The sequence below is a fragment of the Cinclus cinclus genome, chromosome 4, assembly GCF_963662255.1.
Source record: "Cinclus cinclus chromosome 4, bCinCin1.1, whole genome shotgun sequence".
Lineage (NCBI taxonomy): Eukaryota > Metazoa > Chordata > Aves > Passeriformes > Cinclidae > Cinclus > Cinclus cinclus.
Window position 1 is genome coordinate 37,211,872 of NC_085049.1, and position 12,749 is coordinate 37,224,620.

The following is a 12,749-nucleotide window of genomic DNA, read 5'->3' on the forward strand; positions in this document are numbered from 1 at the left end:
ATACTTGATTTGCCATGCTTTTTGTCAGTTCTGAAAGAAGATGCTCAAGTCCCACCACTACTGTTGAAGTAGGACAAAGGACCCTGCTAGCTGCTGAGGATGAGGGCAGGAGGTTCATGAAGGCGGGCTCAAGTAATCAGAGTAAAGCTTGTCCCACCTCCAGGCAGCTGCCTCCAATGTGCTCAAAAAGCAGTAATTCACAGAAGTTAGCAAGCACTTCCCTGCTCATGGAAAGGACAATCTTAGCTACAACTTTTCTTCACATTTTTCACAGTATCTCTGAAGTTTTCCTCCAAAATAATGCTTTTATTGCAGCCATGTTGGGAAAACGAGTCTTTGGTGTTTTGAGGATGAGCCCTTTGTGGGATCCATGCCCGTAGCAACGCGCAGTGGTGAGGCTGCAGTGCCAGAGCTGCTCAGCCTCTGCAGTGCTGCTTCTCTTGGCATACTGACCTAGAATGCTGCCCTACATCTCTTTCAGAGGATTTCTTTAGTTTTCCCCTTCTACCTTGTGAGAAACCCCCTCAGGATGGTAGGTAGTTGCAGTGTGATAAATTAGCTGCTAATGAGTTTTCTTCTAGAAACAATATTTCTTATCTTTTAAATATTCTTCTTCCCTTCACGTCTTGACAGGTTACTTTCTCTGACACATCATAATGTTAATTAATCTCTTTAAGTCATCTATTTTTGTAAATACATATCCTTTAGGTTAGCTTGTTGCTTCCTATCAAATTTTAGCTTTGTACAACTGTAAGCTAACAAGTTCATTGACTCTTAGGAGTTGCAGACTTTGTAGTGTTCCTTCATGACCAATTTTTTATTTATTGCAGTGCTTTTGTTGTGACAAATTGCAACACTGAGGCTTTCATGGACAGTAGTTACTATGAAGCCTCTTCATACTGGAATCTGTCAACTATGAAATGGTTGACTGTATTTTGTTTTGGCCTCTGCTTAAATGAGAGACACAAATAATGTTTTGAAATAGGAAGGGATGCTGGTGCCTAGTCGGAAGGGGCATTCACCTTTGAAATCGTAAATGTAATCCAGAAATCTGAGCAATCTGCTCCTTGTTTAATGGCTTACATGGAATGATTCTTCTGGTCTTAGTCCCGTTCTCTGAGAGCAAATGACAATATTATTTAAAAAGGGGGGGAGGAACCCAAAAAAACCCAAAACAAACAAGCAAAAACAAAAAAAAAATCCCCAAAACCCTTCCCCAGCAGTGTTAACACTTGCTCATTTTGTTTGGGGTTAAAAGTCTGAGACATTGGAACCAAAATTTTTTTCCCCCAGCATTTCTGAATTCAGCACATCTCCTTTCTTTTCAGGTTTAAGGTCCTTTGCAGTTTTCTTTATGGTAACAGTTAACCTGCTGTCTGGATAAATATCAAAATCCAGCTGTGTGAGAGCTGTAATGTGTTAGCATTATTAGGTATCACTTCAGAATGACAACCTTAGAGTTTCTTAGGTTATGGTAGATTCATCCAGTGTTTCAGCTGCACTTGCCTAGTGTGGATTATCTCTATTGTACTCTTTCATGAAAGCAAGTCCTGGAGCCATCTCTGATTTGATGAACCACTTAAATTCTGAGAAGACCTCTGTCCTGAAAAGATGCTATTCTAACCATTCTCTTGGCAATGAATGCTTGCAGTTGTCTCTCTAGGTAAATGTTCTATTGAAAGGATACCAAAAACATTTAAGAATATGTATGTTCCCAAAAGATTTCTCGCATAATTGCTCAACTTCTCATAGGTAAAATATTTGAACTTTTCCTCCCTGCCTCAGTTTAACTTCTCTGGTGCTTGCTTTCTTTAGCCTACATTTAAGTGTTTGAAAACCTCATTCCTATAAGCATTCATCCTTCTCTCTCCTGCAGAACCTTTCTGCAACTTCTTCAGACGGCTCAATTCTTCCACTTCTTTTTGTGGCTTCTTCCAAATCTCTCCACCTTGGCTCAACTGAGACCAAGATTTAGAAGAATTTGCATTAATAATTTACAAAACTTAGTCTGTCCTGGAGTATTTTCCTTTTACAACAGACATAGTCTGGTTTTCACAGAAGTCACTGAAGTTTAATGATTCTTGATTCCCATTGCCCACCCAAAGATCAGTTTGCAGACAAATGTCACCAACCTCTTAGCAATAGAGAAAGTACTTGTGATATAACCGGGCATGGGGATAGACAGATGGTCTAAACTGTGGCAGTTGATTTACTGAATATTTAAAATCTCATTAAATGATTTTAGGAAGCTCTGTTCCAGCACCTTAAGAAAAATATGGATTTGAAAGATTTCCTTACATACAGCTACCTTGATTACAAAGCAGACATTTGAAAACATGACTGTATATTGACAGTAAATGCAAATATTGTACTGATGCTCTTAAAATCTATAAAACAAAACTCAAATTTTAACATGCATGGTTTCACCTGATCACTGTATTGTAGCCAGCATAATTTTCCTTACTATAACCACTTATGTTTTGTCATTTTTCTGTCAAAGTCCTGCAAGTGTAAAGTACTAAAGTCTGAAAATGTTGTTTTAAAACAGGGTGTAAAGAAATAAAGAAAAAGCATTGTTTGGTAGGAGGTAGATTATTTCTTGGGTATAATAATCTAGAATAAGACTGACATGCTGTGTTGAATGCAGAGTTGATGCAGTAGCATTTAGCTTTTAACTAAATATATCATGAGTGCAATTCTTTATTCCCAGGATGAAATCTGAATCTTTGAGCTGGAAGCAAGGTCTCTAGCTGCTATTTGTCTATCAGAATGTCTTTCAGATTTAAGAATGTGATTTTTGGAGCTACTTGTTACAATTTTTGTTTTGAGCTTCTGATATCCTAAATTTAGTCCAAGTTAGCTTGTTGGATATAGGAAAGAGACAAATATAATTATTTAACTTATTAAGTGTTAAGCATATAAAGTACTGAAAATCATGATTACAGTTTGTGATGTAATGAAGCCAGATGCCTTGCAGACATTTTTCATTTTCGGCTAATTTTTCCTTTGTTTTACCAAAAAATATAGTTTTCAGGATGTGCTGAATGTTAAGATAAATTTGTCTGCACAATGGTTACTTAAAATTTTTGCTCTAAAAGAAATAACTGTTATTTTCCTCTTTACTTTTCACAAGAACATAATTTAATTGTAGTTTGTTCTAACATACTTTTGTGCAAAAGATTAAATTCATCTAAGTTGTGAGAGTGTAATTTTGTGGGGAAAAATGTTTTTTATAATAATGTGCATATTTTCAACTAGGATTTATCTATCAGGTGGTTGGTCTTTTTAATACCTTCTAATCACAACATTTAAGATAACACTGACCAGATGTAAATCAGTAATTAAGAAAAAATAATTCCTGAAGGAATTCTAGATTGGTTAGACATGGTCTAAAACCACATGATTTGTCATTAGTACAAATGTTTTTAATGATGCTGTCATAAATATTTTTGTCTGCTGAGACAATGGATCCTTTTGTATTTGAGGCTTTGTCAAATCAAGGGGGGAGGGGGAAGAAGTATCAACTTGGCAAAGAAGGTGATTTGCATACTATTACCCCTTATTCTTAGATTTCTGACAATTTTTAAGCTTGCTGTGACCTACTTTAGAGTCTTATGATGAGATTAGGAATTTCAGTGAATTCTCTGTTTTGGGATACAGTAGTTTCAGCACTTGTGTTTATGTAACCCCTTCTTGTTTTACTGGGAATAATGCAGCTTCTCATTACAAGCCTTTGAATTCCTTGATTCCTTTCCCTTTATTTTATTTTGATTTTTCCTTAATTTTTTTAATTCTCCTTGATATTTTTGATTCTTGCTTTTTGTTTGTTTGTTGTTTAAGGATTGCTTTTTATTATTTTTATGGTATATTATGTAAATAAATACTGTCTTGTTTTCATGGTTTTAAGTTTCTAATTTATATCAGACAAAAATATAGCAGCTGCAGGTTTTGTACCATCCTCCCAGTGTCGGACTTACGAATTCCAGGGCAAACTCAACTGGAAACATTTGTCCTGTGGCAAAATGCTTTAGGTCATAGCCAGAATATTCTTTTTTGTCACCACAGCTTTGTCAAAGTCTGGTAGTTGTTTTTATTTTTGTTGCCTTATAGACTGGAAATACAAGAAGAATGAAACCCACATACATGAACTGTTGCCACTCTGGCATTTGGATATTTGTGGCTATATGGCAGAATGTAGTGTCTTGCAGATATACCAAAATGATTCTGAAAGAGCTTTCTTGATAATAAATGTAATATTAGATGCTTTTGTGTGATAAGTAGACAGGAGTTAATTAGCCTGCTGAGAAATAGGTGCAGTAGTATATTTTATGTTTGGACTCAGTCCTAGGGGTCCCTTTCAAGCTAAGTGTTTCTGTGATTCTAACAGTGGCTACTTTGCCACTAGTGCTGCTATTTCTAGCTACTTCAGTAGGAATCAGAATATGTGATTCTGCATGGGTCCTGTCTTGTAGTTTATGAATAATTCATAGTTTTGAAAAGCATAAATTATTAGTTCCTTTTCATTAGTAGTTCTATAGTTTAAAAGAAAAAAAAAAAGTATAAAGTGCTAAATTGTAAAAGATATGCTTCCAAAGATGGAAAGCAGGGTTTTAATAAGGGAGGAGACAAAACTGGAGAGTTTTTTTCTCATTTACTACTACCCTAAATTCATGAGGAATAAGATAAAATACTTTTATCTGAACTGTTCAAATTTTTTTTTCTTTGCTATATTTTGGGTTAGCTTTTGTATTGCTAAAACCAGAGACCTTTTCTTTTTCAATAATTTTGGAACAAATTAAATATATTTAAAGAATTACTGAAGGAGAAAAACCTACCCCAAACCAGAAAACTCAGAACACCCATGTCCTGTCACCTAATTCCACTTTCTGGTCCTAGCTAGACAAGTTTTAAGTAGGTCTAACTTTGATGAAACCAGGTCAACCCTGAATATTTAATATAAATCCCTAGCCCTGATGGAGTATGTTCAAAAACTAAAATGTGCAATGCAAGTTGGAAGGCTGAATGGTTGGTTATAAGATGTATTTTAGTCTTTGACGTGTACTTGCCCTACATAATAATTCCATTGTTCAGTTTAGTATTTGAAGTGGTGACCAATCTTCACACTTAAGGTCAGGTCCTTTCTGGGTCCCAGGTACCACTGTGCTGCTTTTATAAAGGCATGAATTAAAGATCTGTTTGATTTAATTTAATTCTAATTTATCCATCACTACTCGATCATTCTCTGTGCCAGTGTTGGTGGTTTATTCAGTCCTTAAAATGACAAAGGGAGAGTAAGGAATTGAAGCAGTAAAATAGAAATTATAGGGTTAAGATGAAAATAAACTTTCAGAAAAGGTGAAGTGTTGGTAGGGGTATTTCCAAATAAAATTAATAATGTGTCTTTTCATGTCTATTCCAGCTGAAATGCAAAGGCTGCGAATTTCACATGATGTACTTGAGCAAGAATATTCTGTTTTGGCTCATTTGACATCTCCCATCCTTTCTGGAGACTGTAAACATTAAGTCATCCAATTTCTATGCATTTTAGAAAACAAGTATGAAAAGTCAAAACACTTCACTGATTTTGCTCATATATACTTTCCTTTCTGTGACACCTTTGTGGTTTGTATACAAGCCTTCAAGGATTAGGTAGGATTATGTTGGTCACATAATGCTATCTCCTTCTGGCACAACAAGTAACCAAACCACCAATGACTGTAATTATCATAGCCATTAACATTACTGCTGGCTGGAAATAATGAATTTCAGTCAGAGCCCAGCAGTGATTGTTGGCTGACCTTTCAAGCAATCTTAGTGAAGTGGAAAAGGGATTCCTTTTAATTTGGATGGTAATTTTAGAGTTAATAAATAGCATTTTTTAAATAAGTGAGTTGAAGTTGTTTAGGGAAGTTAAAAGCAAGTTCCAAGCCTTGATGCACCTCTTACTTTCGTTTTCCTCCTCAAGTTTAACTGTGGGTTGTGCTGCAAATCCCTTCCTGCTCTTTTTACTCCTATTTTCTTTCTTCAAGGAAGAATGACATTTTCCTTTGATTTGGTCCCTTCAATTTGCTGTTAGGAAAAGTAAGCCCATTACAGGCTAGGTGTGTTGTTGATTGTTTACACACCTATAGTTGATTTAATTAGTGAGTGGGATTATGATGTGGATCAAAACCAACTGCACAGTCCAATCCGAAACAGTGTTTGTTCATCTATGATGCCCCAGGGATTCAATATTTCATAGAATCATAGAATGTTTAGGGTTGGAATGGACCTTAAAGATCAGGACCCAGAGATTAATGTCCTTGGGTCCCATGGACTTGTGCACGTTTAGATGTACAAGTTCATATATATATGTGTGTGTGTGTGTATCTGAACTAGTTAAATTCAGAGTTCTTGGGCAAAATATTTTTTTGAGAGAGGGGAAGAGAATAATGCAGAAATACTAAATTATACAGGTCTGAAGTCAGCTATGACTAAGGAAAGTTACTGGTTTTAAACGTTTGTTCTTGACCATCTTCAGTTTCACAATTTGGTTATCCTCTCTGCGACTGTTGTTTTTTTCCAGTGCCTTTGAAAGTCTTTTCTTTAAAAAGAAAAAAAAATCTCTGTATACTAGATATGCCACATAATGTTCATCTCATCAGTCCTAAAGGCTTGTTTTCTTCACTTTCAAAAACAGCCTTGCAGTATGTTTGTCTAATTTATTGATGTTCAACATCTGTGTTTTGTTTCCGAAGCTGAAGTTGAGATCAGAAACTGCTTGGTGGAGTACAGACACTGAAAAACTATCACACTGAATCAAGACATTAATGTGTGCATGAGTTTCATATTCTTGTTTCAGAAGGTCTTTTCAAGCATGGGAAAAAAGTACAGTTCTGTATTTTCCTTTCATTAGCTCCTGGATAAATCCCACAAGGTCTGTGTGTGATATAATGAGGTGTGTGATGGCTCTCTGGCACTGTGGCCAAGTATAGTCCCAGAGTTGTGGTTTGTTTGCTGTCCCTCCCTGGGAATGGTCCTTCCTTGGGAGGAAGCTCTGTACTTTGATAAAGGTCTTGCCTTGACTTTTCATTTCCCTTCATTCCCTGCCTTGTTCATGCCACATTCAGGTGAGTTTCTGCAGTGTCTTTTTCTTTCACTCTGAGTTTTGTAGCTTGAGTCAGTGCAAACCAAGCATGTGGTGTCTGGCTTAATGGTGTGGACCAAGGCCAAGTGGATGGATTGCAAATCTCCTTCATTTGTGCTATCTTCTTTCAGTAGCTTGTTCCTAACCTGCTGGCAGACACTAGATTGACACAAAAGTCTTATTACTTATCTCTGTGGATTTTTTTTTTTCTTCCCCTTAAGTACAAAAGAGAGTTTTTAAGTTTAAGGAAGGAGTCCTGTATGTTCTTTCAACTGGAGAAAGGTTGAAAAATGCCTTAATATTTAAAGACAAGAAGTCCTTGTGTCTGTTTTGCCTGGCACTGCCCAGCTGCTTGATTAACCATGATTAATTTCACTCAGGAAGTATTTTATGGAGCTAGATGATAGTGTGTGTCTCACAGCACTAATTTCTTGGAACGACATAATTGTTTTTCATGTTTTTCTGCACCTGTGGTGTCTGAATGTATTCCTAGGCTTCTATGCCAAATCTAGAGGAAGGATAGAACTGCTACAATTTTTAGTGACTCTTCCAAGGTATTGAAATCCAAAAGAACTATCTTATCTCTTGAAATACTCTTAAAGGAGAAAAGAAAAAAAGCAAAGGATAAAAGTCCAGGTGAATCAATGAATCGTAATATAAACCTTTAAAGAGTACTGTTGCCTCATACCCTTCCTTCCTCCATCGCATCAAACAGAATTGACCCCTTTGTCAGCAATCTTCCTTATCTTAATTTGCTGCATATACTTTTCAGATACATTTTTTTTCATGTTCTTTTATGCATTTATAAAAAGTTGCCAACTGAACCTAAATTCTCTTCACCCTTGATTTTGGAGTAACAGGCACTATTCTAAAGCAAGCATGAGCAGAAAGGGAAATTTCTAACATTTCAAGAACCTACACTTGGCTTTCTGAAAGTGCACTGTACCACAGAAGCACTGTTAAAGTTATACATCCAGGTAGGTTTTTTTTTGAGCTTTGAGTGAGGGAAAAAATCTGTGTACTTGTCACATTTCTATTTGGTCACACTTTTAAAATAATTGTAGGATTTCTTTAAATCTCCCTGAAGTTTTAACTTTACAGAGATTATGGATTAGTGATGAAACCCTGTGGGGCTAAATACAGGAATTCTGCTGGCTCCGCTGTTGAACTCAGGCTGAAAAGTGCAGTGGATATTTCCAACCATTAAACTTAATAAACAAGCTTAAAGCTAGAGTGGGATTTTTAAACTTGTATTCAGCTGTGTTCTGAGGATTTTCACAGGAGGTAGTAGTTTTGCTTTACTAGTCCTGATAGCTGTATTCCAGTGTATTTGAAATGCCTCTTAATTACAGTAGATCAAGTAAGTTCTGCCTCATTTAGGATAAAAAAGCATATGCCACTTGTAAGTGATTTGTAATCATCTTCCTTACTTGCACTTAATTCTACACCTTGCCAAATTTTTATTCCTTTTAGGAGATTCGATGATATTTTTATCCACAGAGAATTGTCTGATCTTTGGGACAGGCTACAGAAGCTCACAACTGCAGTTTATTTTTTGTGTTAGCTAAATTGCATAGTTTGCGTATTGCCCAAGTTGAAATTTTTTAAATTTCTTTTCTGAAAAATACTATTTTGCAATAACTTTTGAAGTGCAGCAAAAAAAAGATATTTAAAAACACTTAATAAGTAGCAACATGGTTAAGGCTCATAGCTTACAAAAGCAGAATAATTTATTTAGTTATAATATGATATAGTGAACATTGCATGGAGGCTAAAGTCAAAGTAAACAGAATTCTTATCAGTAAGAAGAAAGTACTTAAAATACATTTATGATATGGTGGAATATCAGAAATGCAGCTTAACAGGAGACTAAAACTGATCTGAAATGTAATATCAGAGAAGCTGAAAAGCAATGCCATTGAAAATTGCGGGATGTGATGAATTTTTATTATGTTTTGTTTCTGTTTGAGTTTTCTAGTGTGTTTGTTTGGGATTTTAAATTGTCTTCCACTGATGACAGGTCAAATACAGAATTAAACCCTGCCCTTCCAAAGGAAATGCGAGACTGTACAATACATGGGAAGTGTTTGATCTCTCTGGTTAACAGACAGACCCAAGACATTTGTTGTGGAAGAAGGGTGTCCTGTCTCTCTCATTAGTGAAGAAAATTCATGTTCTGCTTTTCTTGGCTTCCTGGAATGCTATTTATTTCTTGAATGGAAGCAAATAGTGGTATTTTAAGGGGACGCCAGTCTCATTTAATAAAGTCTTTGATACCAATCACATGGAGTTTTTGAGTTACTGCACTGTTGTTGTCTACCCATGTTCCTCTTGGGTGCCTCTCATAGCTGGTGAAGAGTAATTCTTGCCGCTTGAACAGTGGTTCTCTTTTTTTTTTTTTTTTTCTTCTTTTTTCCAGTCCATAAGACTACAGCTCTTCTGGGTTTGAGTTTGCATGGTGCTGCTAAAAGTTTCTTCAGGGCTCCAAAATGATGTCCCTAGAGAAGCATGTTGTGCTTTAATGCTTTTGGGGAGGAAAGAGGAGAATAGGGAAATGTGTGGTAATCAGACTTTGGACCGTACCCACTGTTCTGACATTATTATTCAGAATTCAATTGTAAGCGCATACTCTTGTATTCAAGGCTGCCTTTGAAATAATTGTCATCCCATTATTCTGGAAAAATTTAACTGTGTTCTGGAAGACAATTGCTGTGTTTATGATCATGTGAGGCTTTTAATTTTCTGCTTCAGTTTGTGCTGGCGTTCTGGAGATATGATATATAGCCAGCAAATCCTCTGGCAGATACAAAATTACACCATAGATCCATATTTGAAACAATGTAGAACTTGGTGTCTCTTAACTTTTTGGAGGTTTTGGTGAGCTTTTAATGAAGTACAAAATGTACAGAAGAGTTGCTGTGAGATCTGGCACTTGCAGCTTTGTTGACTTTGGTAGACCTCAGATGATGCCCTCGTGCTGTGGATACGTCACAGAATCATTTAGGTTGGAAAAGATCTCTAAGATTATCAAGTCCAACCTTTGATCAATCACCCCCCTGTAAACTAGATCAGGGCACTAAGCACCATGTCCAGGAGTCTCATGAATACCTCTGAGGATGGCGACTCCACCACCTCCCTGGGCAGTCTTTCTCAGTGTTTAACAACCCTTTCTGTGGAGAGATTCCTCTTGAATTCCAATCTGAACCTCCCCTGACACAGCTTGTGGGCTATGTTCTCTCATCCTCCCTTCTTTAGAAAACCCCTGTTTTTTTTTGATTTTGCTCAGAAACTTTTTGTATCATTCATAGCCTCTGGGGAAAACATACTTCTCCAAGTAAATAGCTGTTGCTCTTTTCCTTGATCTTGCTGTTAATAATTAAGGCAATTCCTTAACAAAGTATTAAAATTATTAGAACATTGGAAATACTTATTCTTAATAAAAGCCATCATCATTTTTAGCTAAGAGGTTGTTCTTACAGATAATGTCATCTGAACATAACTTTTTTTGCTTACTCCTTCTTGCTAGCTGGATTTATAAGTTGTTGCTGTTTCCAAGGAATAAAAGAAAATTCACATTTAATCCTTCCGGTGTAACATGGCAGTCTTAATGCATTGATACTGCATCTCGAGCTCTACACTAAAGAATTGAAGTGAAACCAACTAGTTGAACTGGCGGCAGGACTAGTTCCTTTATCATAATTGCATTAGATGCATGAAAACTACACCTGTTTTTATGGAGACCACCTTGCCTTCTTCCATGATGTTTCTGGTGGGTTTTACATTCCTTCTCTGTAGAGGACATTCCTGGGCGAATTAATGGGAACAATTGTGTCATTTATTCATAAACTCTTGAGTTGTACTAGATTTTCTGGGCTTGTAAAGAACTTATTTTCTTTCTACTTTTAAATTCCTTGTTCTAGAACTAATGCATATCAAGAAAATGCTCTTAGCAGAGACAGGATGTAGACATAAAAAGAATATCAGGATAAAAGAATAAGCAGGATTTCATGGAATATAAAGGGCTTAGCTAGATATTTGATAGAAGAAAGAAAACAATGAATGAAATCTCATACCTTCAAGGACAGGGACACGGGTGGTTTGTGCTGAATTATTCCAGTTTTGGTGTTCTAGATGGGCAGACATTCTCAACAGCAAATTGATATCATCATCACTTGTAACTTTTAGTGCTCTGTTTCAATATATAGGTGTATATATAAGGTACATGTAATTATATTAATAAATATATTAATGTAAGGTAGCTAAAGCAAAGAGTTAACAAAGTCGTTTGCAGATATTGGGAGAACCAGTCAAGCTGTCATCAAAGAGATTATAACATGCCTGCCTGTAGCTGAGATGCAGGATGAGGAGAGCTTGACAAGCATTCAGATATTCACACTAAACTGATTATCTATGTTAGAATTGTCCTGTGGTTTCTGGCAGCATTGTAATCAGGGATTTGAAAGTGATTACCTTGCTGAATTCCAGTGTTGAGCGGACACAGGAGGGAATATGATCTGCTGCAGTTTTATGTCCTTTGTGTACTTCAAACTTGGCACATGCTTTATCTGTACAGGTAGGCAGTGCTATTAGCAGTAGGAATTCCAGATTTTTGTTTTACAGGCAACTGAAGACAAGTTTTGTATATTTATTCTGCTTTATAGAATATTTTCAATGATAGGACATTGATGCAAAGTTTTTTGAGTGTTTTTGATATGCTTTGATATATTTTCATGAGTAACTGTTCAATAAATTTCCTTGTTAGGAAAGTTCCATTCAAGCTCACGTCTCTTAAGAAAACTGACTGCTGGAGGTGAGCAGCACTTGAGATATTAAAAAGTCACACTGAGCTGTCATTATCTGAACTATGCATTTGATCCATTTAATTGTGGTGTACACAGGCAACAGAACACACATTCTTTTATTTCAATACAAATTTGAAGTCCTCAGTAATCTGCAAGAATCTTAAGGCTCACTTCTGTTATTGAAACTAACATTTGTGTATATTGTGTTTATTGAAATGAGATTAAATCGATTCCCCACCCTGTTCCCTCTCCCTCTCTTTTCTATCACAGTCTTCATTAGCTTGTTGTTGGTTTGCAGCAAGCCTCCTGGGGTGTCTGTAGGCAGCACAATGCATTATGAACAGATGCCCGAATTAACTCGTGTATTAGAAGCATGAGCATGTAGCTGTGCTATTGTTCCACTCCATCCAGATCAATTCATATGTGGCCAAAGCTCAGTGCATGTGATGGCCTTTTACAGTCAGCTCTGGCCACTTTGAATTAGCAAAGCTGCATGCCTCCATGTGTTTCTGCTTCTAGTAATCCTGCCTACTTATAAACCTGAAAAGGGTCTTCAGCTTCTTTTGAGGAGAAAAGGCTTCATCCTGAAAAAAGTACAACAGAGAGGGTGACAAGAGATTTCTTGTTGAAACTTTCCCACAAAAGCAAAGGCACAAGGAATTGCACTGTGAAATGAAAGGAAGACTTTTTTTTTTTTTTTATTGCATGAGCATACTTAAACTGGAAAGCTTACTGTGGGTTTGTGGACTCTCATATTATGATGCATATAAATCTTAGGAAAATTTGTAGAAGAAAAATGCATCCATGGCTGTTAAACCATG

The 12,749-nt window shown here is 36.3% G+C and overlaps 1 protein-coding gene across 1 annotated transcript in view; it reads left to right on the plus strand.

Moving 5' to 3' along the window:
- The first annotated feature begins 370 nt into the window (after positions 1 to 370).
- DOCK4 (dedicator of cytokinesis 4) overlaps positions 371 to 12,749 on the plus strand; it is a 160,530-nt gene continuing 148,151 nt past the window's right edge. Inside the window, exon 1 of the mRNA XM_062492503.1 lies at positions 371 to 392. Coding sequence (XP_062348487.1) covers positions 371 to 392 — 22 coding nt within the window. The remainder of the gene's footprint in view (positions 393 to 12,749) is intronic.